This window comes from Thalassophryne amazonica, chromosome 15 (assembly GCF_902500255.1).
Source record: "Thalassophryne amazonica chromosome 15, fThaAma1.1, whole genome shotgun sequence".
NCBI lineage: Eukaryota > Metazoa > Chordata > Actinopteri > Batrachoidiformes > Batrachoididae > Thalassophryne > Thalassophryne amazonica.
This window is the reverse complement of record NC_047117.1, coordinates 48,400,339-48,419,356: the sequence shown is the minus strand read 5'-3', so window position 1 is coordinate 48,419,356 and position 19,018 is coordinate 48,400,339. Positions and strand designations below refer to the sequence as shown.

The window sequence follows — 19,018 nt, the reverse complement described above, 5'->3', positions numbered from 1 at the left end:
AGCTGAAGGCTCTGCCTCCCATTCTACTCTTACAAACCCTAGGAACCCTTATTCATCAACTCTTCAAAATATTCCCTCCACCTTCTCAGCACACACTCCTCACTTGTCAGCACATTACCATGTGCATCTTTTACCACCCTAACCTGCTGCACATCCTTTCCAGCTCTGTCCCTTTGTCTGGCCAATCGGTACAAGTCCTTTTCTCCTTCCTTACTATTCAATTTCTTGTACAGCTCGCAATATGCCTTTTCCTTTGCTTTTGCCACTTCTCTTCTCGCCTTACGCCGCATCTCCTTGTACTCCTGTCTACTTTCTTCATCTCTCCAACTATCCCAAAACGTTTTCGCCAACCTCTTTCTCCTTATGATTTCCTGGACCTCTTCATTCCACCACCAAGTCTCCTAGTCTTCCTTCCACTGTCCAGATGTCATACCCAGTACTGCCCTAGCTGTCTCCCTCACCACATCTGCAGTACTTTTCCAGTTGTCCAAAATTGCTTCCCCTCCAACTAGTGCTTCTCTCACCTGCTCGCTAAATTTCACACAACAGTCTTCCTCCTTCAGCTTCCACCATCTGATCCTTTGTTGAGGTCTCACTCTCTTCTTCTTCTTTACCTCTAAAGTCATCCTACAAACAACCATCCTATGCTGTCTAGTGACACTCTCTCCTGCTACCACCTTACAGTCTGTGATTTCTTTTAGCTTGCATGTGCTATAAAGAATGTAGTCCACCTGTGTGCACCTTCCTCCACTCTTATATGTTACCCTGTGCTCCTCCCTTTTCTTAAAGTAGGTATTCACCACAGCCATTTCCATCCTTTTTGCAAAATCAACTACCATCTGTCCTTCCCCATTCCTATCCTTGATACCATATCTACCTATTACTTCCTCATCACCTCTGTTCCTTTCACCAACATGCCCATTGAAGTCTGCTCCTATCACCACTCTTTCATGCTTGGGCACACTCTCCACCACCTCATCTAACACACTCCAGAAATCTTCTTTCCCCTTCATCTCACAACCTACCTGTGGGGCATATGCACTGATGATATTCATCATCACCCCTTCAATTTCCAACTTCACACTCATCACCCTGTCAGACACTCGCTTAACCTCCAACACACTTTTAACATACTCTTCCTTTAAAATGACCCCAACACCATTTCTCTTCCTGTCCTCACCATGGTACAACAACTTGTACCCACCGCCAATGCTCCTGCTCTTACTTCCCTTCCACTTGGTCTCTTGCACACACAATATGTCTACCTTTCTCCTCTCAATCATATCAGCCAGCTCTCTCCCTTTACCAGTCATACTACCAACATTCAAAGTCCCCACTCTCATTTCCACCCTTCTAGTTTTCTTCTTCTCCTGCTGTTCGTGGCAATGTTTTCCTCCTCTTCTTCATCGTCTTCGCCCAGCAGTAGCCCAATTTCCACCGGCACCCTGTTGGGCAATAGCACCGGTGGCGGACGTTGTTAACCCGGGCCGCGACCGATCCGGTATGGGAATTCGATTCTGAGTCTGCATAGTTGGGTTGGCTTGTGTTACGCCGGATGCCCTTCCTGACGCAAACCTCCTCATTTATCCGGGCTTGTATTTATAAATTGTTTAGGTTCTTGTTATCATACACACATTAATATTATCATTAGTTTTATTATTATTATCAGTATTATTGATATTTTATTATTACTTCTATTTTTTGTCATTTGATTTTTAAATGGACAACAATGGAAATAAGTGTTTTCACTTTCTTGTGTCATGTATGTAATTTTAACGTATTTACAATTTATTATATACTTTTATATAACAGCTGAGTGGATCCTTGTCATTTGATTGATGCTTTGTATTTCATGACATGTATTATTTGTCCCATTTGTGTTGCATTGCATTTAGACTACAGTTTGGTTCCATTTAGAGTACAAATTTGGTTCCATACATTTAATACCATTGCACTCTGCACACGTGCATGTGCACACACACGCACACATGCACGCATGCATGTGCATGCACATGCACACGCACAACAACACACAGACATGCGCGTGCGCACGCACACACACAAAACACATCCACTGCGCTGTCTGGAGGCTGTTGGCAGGAAGTTAGAATGAAAAGCTGGTCTAATTTCTGACATGATTTTTTTTTTCACTGCACTGAGGATGTACACAGTCTTTTTTTTTGGTAGTACACGCGTGCACAAGCGCCGACCCAGTTGTGTGTGTGCGCAATTCGGTGAAAAAGTGGAACAAACCATTCAACTCGGCTTCGCCTCATTAAATGCTTTGTTCCAGCTTTCACCTCATGAAATATTCGTACCACTGAACTCATAAACATTCATTATTTCTATAACACTGAACTTATTAATAAACTCATGCACCCATGCACACTTTTAATATGTAGATAATCGGCATGTGAATGAGATATGTTCAAACATCTTCAAGCTGTTTAACAATTCATTTTGTGGTGAACTGCATGAAATAATGAAACAAGAGCTTTTGTCTTTTTGGCACTCTGCCACTAAGAGGTGCTCTTATTTTTCAGATAAAACAACACAGGGACGGCATCAAACACGATACACTTTTCACTTATGGTTATAATTTTAAACAAACTAATTCCGGACAAGTTATTTAAATTAACATCACGTCTGTCATTTTACAAAGTGAAAATATCAGCTATATGATTTATTTTAAAGTAATGCATTAATTTAGGAGGTTTTAGCGTTTAGACACATATGCTGCATTGCATTATGGGTACATTAGTTTCCTGACATCAGTGGTTGGTTGGTTGGTTGGTATAACACACAATTACTGAAACGTGTGGTGGGTTTTACTAATAAATCTGTATTTGTAAATATGTCAGGGTTTTTTTATTTGTATTTAAGTGATTCATCACTTTTAGCGAATGTGTGACACACTGCCATGAACACTGCCATCTATTGCCCAAAAAAAATGATGTTCTTGTGGTGTAGACTTTGAGCTTTAATTCAAGGGGTTATACCTCCTTGAGTTATCCACATAGCACGTAGCTAAATGGAAAGGAGCTTGGCTACCAATATGGGTTAAATTCCTAGTCACACCTTGGACCCAATACTTCATCTGCAATATTCCCTCTCCACTCAGTTGTAAATGGGTACCATTGTGGCAAAGCCTCAGGATCTTGATGAATTTCTCTGGACACCCATTTTGCTCAGGAACTTCCACAGAATTGGATGGGACATCCTGGTTAGTTTTGCTCTTGATACTTTTCTTGCAATTGGACAACAGTAAAGATCATGTCTGTTGTCCCTCTTGATGGTCAGAAGCCACTCTGCATTCCAGGAAGGATGTTTTCCACTCGTGGTTTCAGACTGTTCCTGTTAATTCTAGAATAGAATTTAAAATTCTTCTTCTTACTTATAAGGTTTTGAATAATCAGGTCCCATCTTATCTTAGGGACCTCGTAGTACCATATCACCCCAATAGAGCGCTTCGCTCTCAGACTGCAGGCTTACTTGTAGTTCCTAGGGTTTGTAAGAGTAGAATGGGAGGCAGAGCCTTCAGCTTTCAGGCTCCTCTCCTGTGGAACCAGCTCCCAATTCAGATCAGGGAGACAGACACCCTCTCTACTTTTAAGATTAGGCTTAAAACTTTCCTTTTTGCTAAAGCTTATAGTTAGGGCTGGATCAGGTGACCCTGAACCATCCCTTAGTTATGCTGCTATAGACGTAGACTGCTGCGGGGTTCCCATGATGCACTGTTTCTTTCTCTTTTTGCTCTGTATGCACCACTCTGCATTTAATCATTAGTGATCGATCTCTGCTCCCCTCCACAGCATGTCTTTTTCCTGGTTCTCTCCCTCAGCCCCAACCAGTCCCAGCAGAAGACTGCCCCTCCCTGAGCCTGGTTCTGCTGGAGGTTTCTTCCTGTTAAAAGGGAGTTTTTCCTTCCCACTGTAGCCAAGTGCTTGCTCACAGGGGGTCGTTTTGACCGTTGGGGTTTTACATAATTATTGTATGGCCTTGCCTTACAATATAAAGCGCCTTGGGGCAACTGTTTGTTGTGATTTGGCGCTATATAAAAAAATTGATTGAATTGATTGAGACTGTTGTTGGCAATGTGTGCAAGAAATCACAGCGGGCAATCCATTGTGTTGCTTGTGCAAACTACACTTCAAGTCCGTTTTGATTGTTTCATTTCAACTCCAGTGTAGTGCTATACAGAAGCAACATTACAAAAATTATATAACTTTCCAATAACTTATGGACCTGACTGTATGACCCTCTGGAAAGTAGTTCATTCCCCTAACCTTTAGTCCACCACTTCCCCAATTGATGTGTCTGTGGTTGGGCATTAAGAAGCAACTTCGATCATCGAGATTCTTGTCAACATGTCAGTAAACATTTGTGAGGCTTTAAAAGCAATTTAAAACATTTTTCTGACCTCTGACTCTGGCTGGTGTGAGGTAAATCCTGTGTCTGTTACAGGATAAGACTTCATGGTTGCAGTTGGCAAGTAAGAAGCATTTGCTGAGGACACATCTGTGGAAAGAAATTGAGACATAGTGTAATGCAGTTGTGGGAAACAAGTTACACTTGTTATTTGTGCTCAATATTTCAACTGTTCCTCGGCTGAACTAATTGATATAGAGATAAATAAATGAATCCATCCCCTCTTGTTAGTATGATAACTCAGAAACAATAAATGCTGTCATCATGTAAGTCTCCAAATTAAAAGGGCCTATAACAAAGACAAACAGGCTAAACTTTGGTCAACACTGATGTACTAGATAAATACTAAAACAAATTTGTTTTGCTTTTGTAATAAACCATACACCTGTCTGGGATTGTTGCAGAGACTAATCTTTTCTTGGTCAAAATTAGGAGCAGTAAGGCTGAATCACATGTAGTTTGAAATGAGCTAGTTTGTTAACTTTTTTCATTTTCAAACCCCTGGTCTGGTGGCCTCCAAGTCCACTGCTGCTTGTCTATAAGTGTACCATATTAGTCTACTTAACATTGTTGCACACTTAATTTAAATGAGAAAACAGCAATGAGAAGAGCACAAAACAAGCATTTATTTTGAAAGGTATGATTTTAAAAAAGGTGGCGATGCTCTAGATTTCATAATCACTTTTTAGAAATATGAAGACATTGTTGGTGCAATAGTTTAGTGCTTACAACTGAGGCTTCAAAGGCATTGAAGAACATGAAGAAGTGCAATGAGGCTTCAAAGACACATTAAATAATAGTTTACATTAAATCAAATTACATTAAATGAAATAGTTTACAATTAAATAGTAGAGAAGCTTGAATCTTCGACTGGACTGGGTTGCTTGACGCGAGGACGTTTCGTTTCAAATCGCAGAAGCTTCCTCAGCTGAAATTCTTGCTCTGGTGGTCTGACTTCTGTCTTGATTCTTGTAGAGAAGAATAATCAAGAAGTCACAAAAGCTGGAGTTTTAAACCTAACCAGACCCCTCCTGCCGAGCGGCAGACTGCTATAGGCTAGTGACTAAACAATAGCTCTAATCAGCACCTATTGTGCTCTAGTTAGCACCCTCCTAATGACAGGGCAGCTGTCCCTCTCCTGATGGCTCCCTTGACGACTCTGCTAATGACGTGAATGACTCATTACCATGAACAAAAGACTGATGGTAATGAGTCATTCACGTCATCAGCAGAGTCGTTTTTTTCTGAGAATTTTTCAAATGAAGTTTCCTCCAGTTGCCTGTGTTATGACATCACAAGTGCTCTTAACACACTGCTGAATGTAAACACACGTATAGCGATATCAGTAAAACCCCTTACAAAATCTCAAAAATAGGCTAATGATTTGACTAATATTCATAAATAAGAGCACGAAATAAAATTTTCTACTTTCTGATGTCACATTATCATTTAAGTAGAAGATTTTCAGGTGTTTTACTGCAGTAGCTATACATGTATGCACACCAGGCTGTGCAAAATCAGCACTTGTGACTTCATACATGTAGCACATGGAAGGGTGGTCAGTTTTTTAAAAATCATAAAAATTAAGCTAATCTATTGCAAGTCTTGTTTTTATTTAAGATGTCACTGTTTCAATATATAATCTCTTATTTTAGGGGTTAACATTGATGAGTAAAGTGTCCCTTTAAGTTCTACACTCAAAAATATAAACGCAGCACTTTTGGTTTTGCTCCCATTTTGTATGAGATGAACTCAAAGATCTAAAACTTTTTCCACATACACAATATTACCATTTCCCTCAAATATTGTTCACAAACCAGTCTAAATCTGTGATAGTGAGCACTTCTCCTTTGCTGAGATAATCCATCCCACCTCATAGGTGTGCCATATCAAGATGCTGATTAGACACCATGATTAGTGCACAGGTGTGCCTTAGACTGCCCACAACAAAAGGCCACTCTGAAAGGTGCAGTTTTGTTTTATTGGGGGGGGGGGATACCAGTCAGTATCTGGTGTGACCACCATTTGCCTCATGCAGTGCAACACATCTCCTTCGCATAGAGTTGATCAGGTTGTCAATTGTGGCCTGTGGAATGTTGGTCCACTCCTCTTCAATGGCTGTGCGAAGTTGTTGGATATTGGCAGGAACTGGTACACGCTGTCGTATACGCCGGTCCAGAGCATCCCAAACATGCTCAATGGGTGACAAGAACTGGGACATTTTCAGCTTCCAAGAATTGTGTACAGATCCTTGCAACATGGGGCCGTGCATTATCCTGCTGCAACATGAGGTGATGTTCTTGGATGTTGGCACAACAATGGGCCTCAGGATCTCGTCACGGTATCTCTGTGCATTCAAAATGCCATCAATAAAATGCACCTGTGTTCTTCGTCCATAACAGACGCCTGCCCATACCATAACCCCACCGCCACCATGGGCCACTCGATCCACAACATTGACATCAGAAAACCGCTCACCCACACGATGCCACACACGCTGTCTGCCATCTGCCCTGAACAGTGTGAACCGGGATTCATCCGTGAAGAGAACACCTCTCCAACGTGCCAAATGCCAGCGAATGTGAGCATTTGTCCACTCAAGTCGGTTACGACGACGAACTGGAGTCAGGTCGAGACCCCGATGAGGACGACGAGCATGCAGATGAGCTTCCCTGAGACGGTTTCTGACAGTTTGTGCAGAAATTCTTTGGTTATGCAAACCGATTGTTCCAGCAGCTGTCCGAGTGGCTGGTCTCAGACGATCTTGGAGGTGAACATGCTGGATGTGGAGGTCCTGGGCTGGTGTGGTTACACGTGGTCTGCGGTTGTGAAGCTGGTTGGATGTACTGCCAAATTCTCTGAAACGCCTTTGGAGACGGCTTATGGTAGAGAAATGAACATTCAATACACGAGCAACAGCTCTGGTTGACATTCCTGCTGTCAGCATGCCAATTGCACGCTCCCTCAAATCTTGCGACATCTGTGGCATTGTGCTGTGTGATAAAACTGCACCTTTCAGAGTGGCCTTTTATTGTGGACAGTCTAAGGCACACCTGTGCACTAATCATGGTGTCTAATCAGCATCTTGGTATGGCACACCTATGAGGTTGGATGGATTATTTCAGCAAAGGAGAAGTGCTCACTATCACAGATTTAGACTGGTTTGTGAACAATATTTGAGGGAAATGGTGATATTGTGTATGTGGAAAAAGTTTTAGATCTTTGAGTTCATCTCATACAAAATGGGAGCAAAACCAAAAGTGTTGCGTTTATATTTTTGTTGAGTGAATTTTGGCTATTTTGGACAGGATTTCTTTCACATGGGAGGTGGGTAATGTACCAGAGTTTTTCAATGATTTTGTTCCTGTTTAAAGTCATTATTACACACTGCGCACTCTCATCTCAGTAAACATCCTGTCACCTTTTACCATATGTCAAACAATACCTCAGATTAAATCTGTGTAAATAGACATATCATGCAATAGCCTATAAAAAAGGAGCTTTTTGTGGTTTATCTCAAGTATGGAAATTCATGAAGAGGCATTTGAAAGGTCATCGATCTGGCAACAGCAGAGATTTGACAGTCACATTTGAGCTTCAGTTATGTACATTTTCTGTATCAGTGTGTTTAATGGTAAATCGAGTGCATTTGTATATAACTCTGTTCCATCAATATCAGAAGCTCAAAGCACTTTACAGTGATGCCTCAAATTCACCCATTCACACACACTCACACATTGATGTCAAGATGCTGCCACGCAAGGTGCTCCCTACACACTGGAAGCAATTTGGGCATTAAGGACCTTGCCCAAGTGCCCTTAGTGATTTTCTGGTAAGACAGGGGTTGGAATCGAGGATCCTTGTCGTCACTTAGAGCCCCTCACACATAACACAATTGAAGCCGAGTAGCGCACAAGGAGGAATTGCATGCCATTCGTGAAAAATCGGAGCTGCCTCCAATGCCTTGTACACCTGTCACTACAATTATTCGCGCATAACCAGTGGGCCGAAAGACAGAGAGTGCCCTGTGAGAGCCCATTTGAAATGAAAGTATAAATGCTAATAATGAAAAGTACACAACAATGCACATACCTCCAAATTAAAGAGCAGCTAATAGAGAAAATAGGGACAAGTTATTCTCCCATGTGACTTATGTATGAGTTTGTCATCTTCAAGAGGCATTTTGAACAAGTACGATTTATACTCTGGAAAATATGGTAACTTACTTTAATTACTGTCATCGATATATCTCAAATGTAGGCAGGCTTTGTGTACAAATTGTAGTGGAGGTTTGGTGCTGAAACAGTGATTCAGCTGTCACGATCATTTATAAAACAGCCACGCGGAGCTCATGCAGGATTAAAATAGTTTAAAAATGCTTCAGCTATGCTGTTTGAGACTAGATTTAAATGTTCACTGAGCAGATTTGAAAATGAAATGGTTTGGGATGCAGTGAGATAAAGGGGTCACTTTTTATCCATCTCTTACATTTTCATGTGGTTTATATTTCATGTTCAACATTTTCAAAGTCCCACAATTCTGTGTTTTCACAGATGTTCCACTGATTTAAAAATCATTTATGACTGATACAGCTTGTTTCACATCTCTGTGACATATGTAACAGAAATGCCCCACCACAGATGTGTTTTATATATATATATATATATATATATATATATACACACACATACATATCGTATGTTTTTCCTGTCGCTCCGCCACAGGAAAAACACCTCTGTTGAAAGCCTTAAGGACACGTTGGAACATGTCCTGCTGTTAAACAATTTCTCATATGCTCACTCCACTGAAAGCCATTAAAAGCCGCCTGGATTTTACAAATGGTTATCAACACGGAGGTGTTTTTCCTGTGCCGCCGCACCGCGTCGGCTGCGTCCGGACGCGCGGATCCGTCCGCATGTCTTTCATTAAAAAAATCTCCTTTAACAGTGGAATATCCAGATAAAATGCTGAAACCGACTTCTTCTGAAACTTCTCTGTTCTCTCACGACGTCCTGGATCAACAGAGCCTGAAATGTGGACGTTTTCAGCTTGAAACAGGCTGACGACGGCGGCTGAGAGCGCAGCGCGACGTCTCGCATCGTGGGAAGTCCTTAAAGCGACAGAATCACCTCAAAATCTCTCATCAGCCGTTAAAATTTTCAGTGAAAACCAGCTTAATTTTTCAAACCGTGCCCACTTCGATGTGTCTCACAGGTTTAGAAAAAATTTTGATCAAACAACGCGCCAGTCTCTCAGCAACTTCTCAGACAAAGGAATTCCGACGAGGGGCTGGACGACTCCTCCCACAAGGAGTGCTCACAGGCGAATGACGTCACCGACAGGCGTGGAAAAACTCACGCATGCGCACGAGGGTTCAAGCATGTCTGACGTAAAAACATATGAATGAAATCCATATAGTTTTTGAAAAAAATAAAAAGGACCGTTGCTTTATTGACAGACCTCGTATATATATGTATATAAGATATATACATATATACACACACATATATATACATATATATATATATATATATATATATATATATATATATATATATATATATATATATATATATATATATATATAAAGAATTACCCATGTGATTAAATATACTTCATTTAGATAAATTAATTGCAAAGTTTATTTATTAATTATCTATCTATCTATCTATCTATCTATCTATCTATCTATCTATCTATCTATCTATCTATCTATCTATCTATCTATCTATCTATCTATCTATCTATCTATCTATCTATCTATCTATCTATCTATCTATCTATCTATCTATCTATCTATCTATCTATCTATCTATCTATCTATCTATCTATCTATCTATCTATCTATCTATCTATCTATCTATCTATCTATCTATCTATCTATCTATCTATCTATCTATCTATCTATCTATCTATCTATCTATCTATCTATCTATCTATCGGTGTGTGTGTGTGTGTGTGTGTGTGTGTGTGTGTGCTGTCAGATGATTACAAAAAATTAATAGCCTATGTGAATGTCTGTCAAGATGGATTTATTCTGTCACAGAGTGGAGTCCACACGGAAATGAAAACAGAAGAAAGAAAAAAAAAAGAAGAAAATGCAGAAGCTTGGGAAATTTCTCTTTTTTTTCAGTTTTTCTTTTTGATAGGTTGGGTGATGTGGTTTGTTTGTTTATTATTATCATTGTTTAATATTACAGCTGTGCTGTTTTAACAGTATATCACTTTTTTACCTCCACATATTTATTATTATTATTATTATTATTATTATTATTATTATTATTATTATTATATAAAAGTAATCCTATGTGGCTTAGCCGTTTCTCTACTGGATAAACCAAAAATCACCTTCATTTTTTTATTGGCACTTGTTTTTCACCACTGTTAAGCAATGAATGCTTTATTGAAATTATTATTACATGTGATTCTATGAGAGAACAGACTAGTGACTATCTTGAGACCCCTAAAAGAAGTGTTTGTCACACCAAGCAGTGTGATTGGCTGTTTTATAATAGCATTATCTTCCATTTCTCAATAGCACTAACACCAAAGTATAAATATACACCGTATCTGGTTGTAAGAGCACGTTCCTTCTTACTAATACCCTGAAAATACTACCAGACATCTGTTCAGCAGGCTTTCAGTCTTATTCTTAGAAAAAAAGACAAAACAATTGTCAGTAAAAACTAAATAACTAAAAAATTAAAAATACTTGTCATCCTACCTTGACTTGGAGCAGAGTAGACAACAGAACTTATCCCTCCAGTGTTCAAACCCCCGTCAGACGGCCTGCCGACAGCATAATGAACACCTCCAGCTGACACCGCTGCCGAACTGCAACAATCAAAACTGCTGTTAGCTGCTGAACACGACCACCCGCGTTGATGCCTGACTGTTATGTACGTGTACTAAGCAAAGAAATGCCAAATTAATGCTTCTAAGACTTTAACACCCAAGATGCTTACTGCAGTGAACACACCACTAAAACCGAATTTTAAAGTCACATTTAATCACAGAACAGTGGGAACAACAAGGGAAAAGACTTACAAAGTCATTATTAGAAGGCTATAAAATCAGCACACCAATGGAACCCATTTGTAACAACAGAAAACATCTTTAGCTACTACTCAATTATCCCAAAAAGCACATGACAAGAAATATACAAGAATTAAAATCTGATAATAACAATGCTGCACAATTAATTTTAGTGCTGTCCAAAACTCACCCGTCTGCTGCATACAGCGTTCGGTTCTGCAGGTGTAGTTTTCCCTTCACATGCTGGTCCCAGTCCTGAAAATACACACAGCGTCCAAACATAGACTCAAACACTGGGTGGGAGCTCACTGCCTTTCCTCTCCTGATCGCTCTTACATGCCCCCTTTGTAAAAGCTCAGGGCTGGGAGAAATTACAAACAAGACCTTGAGAAAAATCAGTGGCTTTTAGATGCAGATTTTGTTAAGCCAGAACTAAATGACAAACACCAAGGCTGGGCAAAAAGCCCACTATGAACACTAAAGTTTGGGGACACAGAAGTATGTGTTGTGTTGTTGTTAAATGTAGATAGTGCGCTCACCTTGAGGTTGTAGACCTTCTTGTCACAGATGCTACACTGGTGTGGTAGTTGGACGGGTGTCACGGCGAGATAATCATTGAGTTGATAAGGCTGAAGGGTCCGGGTGCCTGCAGATGAGGTTTCCTCACCTGGCTGAAATCCTACAAAACCCTGCATTCCACTTGATCCAAAAGACGGGACTCCAGAAGTGGGATTGAATTTGGGGTCAGCGGTGGGCTCCTCTGGATTATACAGTTCAGGTCTAGATCGAACTTGCTGCCCAGCTGGCGTCCACATAGTAGCAGCACTGGACACCACGTCCACCTTTCCAGTGTGACTCAGTTTACCGGAGCCTTTCCACGGCTCCATATGTCCAGTCGATGTATAAACATTCTGCTCATTGACGTTAAATCCTGCTTGGTGCCCCTGCATGTCCTGCCCATAGATATCCCTGTGAAAACTAACACTGTTTGTGTTTTTCGCTTGAGAGTTAATCACTGTGTACTGAGCCTCAGCGGCACTGGCAGATGCTACGGATGTTCCTCCTACTAAGTTATACTGAAGACGCCTGTCAGTATCAGATGGATAGTTTGAGCTTGACTTTGTGCTGAACTCTCCAGTCTGCTGGCCTAACGGAGCATAATGATTCAGTCTCACATTCCCTGAATTCTGGTGGAATCCCCCACCCATCAAAGCCCCCAAGGCTGAATTTGAAGACGGGAACCCAAGCACCCCCGTCGCAAAAGCACCCTGAGGATTCCCAACCATTGTGGATGTCCGTAGTTGATTGAACAGCGGCTGGGACATGGCCACATTGGAGAGAACCTGATTGAGGACAGTGGCAGCAGAGGCTGTGTTTCCCCCCTGGGCCAATTTCAGACCATGGAGGGTAAGCTGGGCCTGGAGCTGAGCGAGCTGGAGGCGGGCTGGAGTCAGAAGATGCTGCTGGTTCTGCGGTTGAGGCCCCGGCTGTACAGTGACAGGCAGCTGGCCACCAACCTGAAGACTGTTCTTATCTGTACTGTCTACTGGCAGAGTGTTGATGCTGGAAGAAAACAATCACATAGTGTCTTAATAGACGTTCATTAGAATTGTTATGAATCACAAATGTGGTCATTTTTAATAGGTACTGCTGTGTTGTCAAACCACACCTCTTGGCTACCCCCCACCCCCCAGTTGATATTGTTTGAATCATAAAGGAGATTCAGTGTGAACCTCAGCCCATTAATTTTTTTAAACTAGTTTAATATAAAGCTAACTCGGGGGGGGTCCAGGGGGAGTCGTATACCCTCCATTGCTTCATGATATGGAAGCACAGGGACCAATGGAACTCAAGGCCTATATAGGACTTTTTTCTTTGTCAGTGGTAAAAAGAGTTACACTCTGGTGATAAGGTGCCAGAACTACATGATACAGCTATGGATGTGTGGTGTTTACAATAAAATATATACAATACACATTTACCTCTGAAACATATAGAGAGGGAAACAATGCAAAAATCATTCACATGATGATACGACCTGGCAAACATTCACACTCAGATATTTTTCAGTTTGTTCTGATGAGCCAAGTAAAAATCCAAGATGGTCACCATTTTTCAAGATGGTCATAATTATTAATAATTCTGTTTTCCCCATAACTCAGACGATTACTGATGGATTTAAGTGAATACTGGCTCCTTTAATAATTTAATTTTTAAAAATTCTAAGCCACATGTTTCCATTAATTATCTCTCAGGAGACCTTTCTGTGGCTCTAAAATGATTATGTATAAATATTATGTAGGTCTGGCTACTCACTATAACTCCTTGACAAAGTCTGCTTTAATTTGTTTGTTTTTTTAAATCTGCTTTTATATGCTTTTATCTGTTTTATTTGTTTTATTGTTTTTATATGATGTTATAGGTCATTGTGTTTTACACACTGTTCTAACTTAATTGCCGCTTGTGGGATTAATAAAGTTGTTGAATTGAATTGAATTGGTATGGCATAGCAGTTTTTCCAGCATAAAATAACATTTAATTTTCTCTAGCAGAGCAGGTACAAAAAGCATTTTATGTGCAGTAATAAACTATAGTCAACATTTTTCATTTGCCATTAAAACATAAAATAGAATAAATTTTTGCCATTTGGACAGTTTCACTGTTCAATCACTGACTAGGTACATACATACCTAAAAAGATTTTGATGGGTAACATCTGTTTCAGAATATGTACAAAAACTTTATAAATAGAACCTGTAGTCATTCAAATATGCTGATCCATTCATGAGATCTGTCACATGGCAGGAGTGGTTAGTGCGCTTGGTTTCAGTGCAGAAGGTTCCTTGTTTAAATCCCACCGGTTCAAATGTGGAGTTGTGTCAGCAAAGGCAACCAGTCCAAAACTTGTGCCAATTCAACATGCAGATCCACCTTGGATAGGCGGTGGTGAAAAAAAAAATAAAATAAAAAAATTCCCCTCACAGTTAAAATCTGTGTTCATCTGGTCCTTTGCATCCACTGATTAAAGCGTGCAACGACCAGGAACTGACATGACACGAACATGTTCACATTATTTTAGAGACTGTATCCAAAATACGTGAGAGCAGACTAATACAGAAATCCCCCATGAAATGCCTGCAAGAAGAGTCAAATGTCTGCTTCTTTTGCTTAGCAGCTTTTTATTTTATACCTCCGCCAACGAAGCTGGAGGAGGTTATGTTTTTGCCCCTGTTTGCTTGTTTGTTTGTTTGTGAACAGCCTGGAACCCACAATTCTTCATATATCATTATGAATTTTTTTTTACATAGTAATTATGCATAGTAATTATGTTACCTATGCCATTTATCTTGTATAGGTAATATACTGTAATTATTATGCAATTCAAACAATATACTTTATGTATTTTAAATAAATAGTCATTATTATTGATTTAGAGTAATTATATTTTATTAATACTAAATACATAAAGCTGAGGATTATGCATTTCAAATAAATAGGATTTATTACAGTAATGAATATGCATCATATAAGGGTTATTTGGTAGGTTTGTATTAAAATTATCTAAAAGAGTAAATGGGAATTTTTCATGTAATAAAATTACATAAATCTTAAAAGTTAGGGTTAAATGTTTCTGTGAGTGTATGTTCATATGGAATTGAATGAGGCGATATTAAGATATCTTGCTAAAATTTGTACATTCCCAAACAAACAAACAAACAAACAAACAAAAAACACTTAATAAACAAAAACACACTTGGAAACCTGAAAATCCTTTCTGACCCACTCAAACCTATAATCACAACTTTGATCGACAAGTGTAAAATGACATATCTCCATATATACAATATGTTAAAGGAGGTCAGATAAATGAAGAATAACATAAATAAAATCTCAAGCCTTTGGTTTATTACTTCTGATTATATTAGAAAAATATCCTTTTTTTTCCAAATATCATAAACTACAACTGAAAATCAAAGATCACGTGTTCCTCATATCGTGCAGACCAAGCCGTCACTAATTTGTAGAACAGATGAAACATTTTGCCCCTATCCCCAGCCACACATTCTATCTATTGGTTAATTCTGGTTTTTCTTTCCTGTACTGTTGTATTTTTTGTTGAAAATATGCACACATGGTAGGCATCATGTTTCTCCCTGCATTTGCTAGTTTACTAACCATCCAGCAGCTGGCAGTACATCCATGGGATAGTGCACAGACAAAAAAAGTTGCACTTCCAATCCATCTGAGGCATCTAAGTTTATCAGATGCAACAGGGTTGCTCCTCAATATATGTTCTTTGAATTTGGTGAGTTTAAAAAAAATGATAGAAGCTATTAATATTGAATTATTGTCTATACAAGTTAGTTTGGATGGGCTAACCCTTTCACTCACCCACTCATCTACATTTTTGCTGGTACTAGCACACAGGGAGAAAATAAAGACAGACTGGCCTGTCAAGTTGCTTGTGAAGTCTTGTTGCTAATGGCAGGGTCCTGCTGGCTGCAAAGGCCACTGTTCCTTGTTTTTAAATCATAGATTTAAGTTTTATGTGGTTACAAAAATCTTCAGTTAGCTTGGATATTAAATATCACGACGTGAGCATTTAATTTTCTGTTGCTGCCTATGAACCCAAGCTGGTGCCGGAGAACCCTTGCTGGTGCAGTGACCCAGGCTGACTGACCTGCCCTTTCAATTTTTGATAAATGCTGTCACATGGTGTCTAAACTTAGTGTACTAAACTATTCATCACATCATCCCTGACACTGACCCATATGCACACAGCTCCTCCCCGCCCTGGCAGAAGGTGACAGACCAATCAGTTTAGACCTGGTGAAAGCCTAAAATTGTTAGCCATCATGTCCAGTACATATGATACGACCATAGTGAATAACTGGAATTATAGTTATTTGTAAGTGATCAGTGCTGTAAATGCAGTGTTGGCTGATTGATTTCAGACAGAAATGTTTACGGGAAAAACCTTGACGCCAAAATAAACATGAGCTTTGTGCTGCCACTGAAGCACAAAAAACGATCTCTGGAACCTGCCAAAACTCTGACAAAAAGCTGGTGCTAAAAGAACAAATGATGATGTTAAAACAGTTTTCAGCACCCGGGGAAAGTTTGTTCACTGCAAAAAAGGGGCATCTAAATCTGCAACAATTATTATCTGATTTAGGAACAGAAATGATAAAGTTAAAGACATGGTTTGATATTAACAAATTATCATTAAATTTGTCTAAAACTAAATTGATGTTATTTGGAAATTATAAAAAAGATATACAAATTCAGTTAAATATACATGGGGTAAACATAGAACGTGTCAAAGAGAATAAGTTTTTAGGTGTCATTATTAATGAAAAAGTAATTGGAAAGCTCATATTCAGCATATTCAAAGGAAGGTATCAAAAAGTATTGCAGTATTAAATAAAGTAAAGCATGTTCTTGATTGCAGAGCACTACATACTCTCTAATGTTCTTTGGTTGCACCCTACTTGACTTATTGCGCTGAAGTTTGGGGCAACAATTACAAAACTACATTGCAACCATTATTCATTCTTCAAAAAAGAGCATTAAGGACAATTCATAATGCAGGTTATCGAGACCACACCAACCCACTGTTCATTAAATCTCAAATATTAAAAGTTAATGATATGATTTCATTCAAGACTGTTCAGTTAATGCACAATGTGAAAAATAAAGAAGTGCCATTTAGAATTCAAGAATATTTTACTGAGAGAGAAGGAAAATATAATTTACGGGGCTTATATCATTTTAAAATTGCTGGTGCTCGGACAACCAGGAAAGGATTCTGTGTCTCCATGTGTGGCCCTAGATTATGGAATAACCTGACAGATGAACTCAAACGATGTCCAAATATCAATCACTTTAAAAATCACTATAAAAAAAATGATGTTTTCAAGATATGCATCTAATGAAGTACGATGAGTTTTGTGTTGTCAGTTGTAATTGTGAACTTGTACAGTAACATTCATTTGTGTATGTGCATGTATGTATATGTGTATCTATGTATATGTATATATATGTATGTATGTATGTGTGTATATATGTGTGTGTGTGTAATTATGTATGTATGTGTAGGTGTATGTTGGTGTATGTATACATGTATACTGTATATGTATGTAAATATGTATGTAGACGAAGACACGGTGTTACTTGATATGTTTATGATAATGGGATTTGAGTTTGTGTTGTGTTAAATGTGTTTGTAGCATGGCCCAAGCAGAGGGTCACCCCTTAGAGTCTGGTCTGCGTGAGGTTTCTTCCTCAATAAATCAGAGGGAGTTTTTCCTTACCACTGTCGCCTGTGTGCTTGCTCTGGGGGTAGGTAATGTGTATATATGTATGTATGTATGTATATATGGGGTGGGCGTTTATAAGCTTTGCTTCTGCTCACCCCCTTTTTGGTCACACATGTCACTGTGGAATTGTCTTGTATATCAGTTTTTGTTATTGATGAGTTGTGTGCCAAATAAATAAGTTCAAGTTCAAGTTCAAAAAATATAATTTGACTTGACAAGATTCTTGAATTGAATGAATGAATGAATAAATTAATGAATTTATTTGGCACACACAGACCCAAAATAACAGAGTAAACTCACAAAGAAAACAATCCAACAATGCACCCATGTGACCAAAAGGGTGTAGGCAGAAGCAAAAGCTCATAAATGCCCACCCCTTTAACCAACAAAGTAAAAATGGATACATATGTATATAAAAATATACATGTACCCATGATAACTAATACAAAATATGGATTAATCACTGAACTCAAATTTCAAAACACAAACATGCAAACAGCAATGGACCCAAAACAAAACAAAATCAATAAACCTAATTCATCACACCATAACAAATAATTAAATGATTTTTGTAGAGCTTTTAAAGCCAACCAAGTTACCGAGTGATATTATGTTATCCGGGTACAAATTCCAAATATTAACACCTTTAACAGAAACACAATGACTTTTGACAGTAGTTCGAATCTTTGATTTTTGAAATAATAATGTTCCTCGCAAATTATAACTGGAGTCCCTCATTTTGAACAGGTCCTGGACATGTTGTGGTAAAAGTTTATTTTTTTACTTTAAACACAATTTGTATTATGCTATCAATCAGGTCCCAAAATTTTAATTTAGATTTTTGTTATGTGGGCCGCTGAAGAGGAGGTACTGCTGGCCCACCACCACCAGAGGGCGCCCTGCTTGGAGTGCGGGCTCCAAGCACGAGAGGGCGCCGGACCCTGAAGAAGTGACAGCTGTCATTCTTCCCCTGCACCAGCTGTCACTCGTTCATCATCATCATCACCAACTTAAAAGCCGGATCGTGACTCCACCTCCTCGCCGAGAAATCGACTACCGTAAGGTAATTTCTCTGCTGTCTCATACGTTGAGTAATAACCTGAACTTTTGTTGCAGCCGGTATCCTGTGGTGTTCGCCCTTATCTGGGAAGTGGCGTGGAGCGTGACGACGACAACCGCGCTACAGATAAGTGGTCACACCAGGAGCTGCACGAGTGTGTGATTCGGAGGTGGAGG

General features: G+C 39.3%; 1 protein-coding gene across 1 annotated transcript in view; it reads right to left on the bottom strand.

The window, feature by feature from the left end:
* Positions 1–15,664, bottom strand: part of rbm20 (RNA binding motif protein 20) — a 101,825-nt gene extending 86,161 nt beyond the window's left edge. Inside the window, exons 1-5 of the mRNA XM_034188647.1 lie at positions 15,639–15,664; positions 12,003–13,026; positions 11,654–11,718; positions 11,153–11,262; positions 4,421–4,518 (exon numbers count right to left, since the gene is read on the bottom strand). Coding sequence (XP_034044538.1) covers positions 4,421–4,518; positions 11,153–11,262; positions 11,654–11,718; positions 12,003–13,026; positions 15,639–15,664 — 1,323 coding nt within the window. The remainder of the gene's footprint in view (positions 1–4,420; positions 4,519–11,152; positions 11,263–11,653; positions 11,719–12,002; positions 13,027–15,638) is intronic.
* Positions 15,665–19,018: the final 3,354 nt, after the last annotated feature.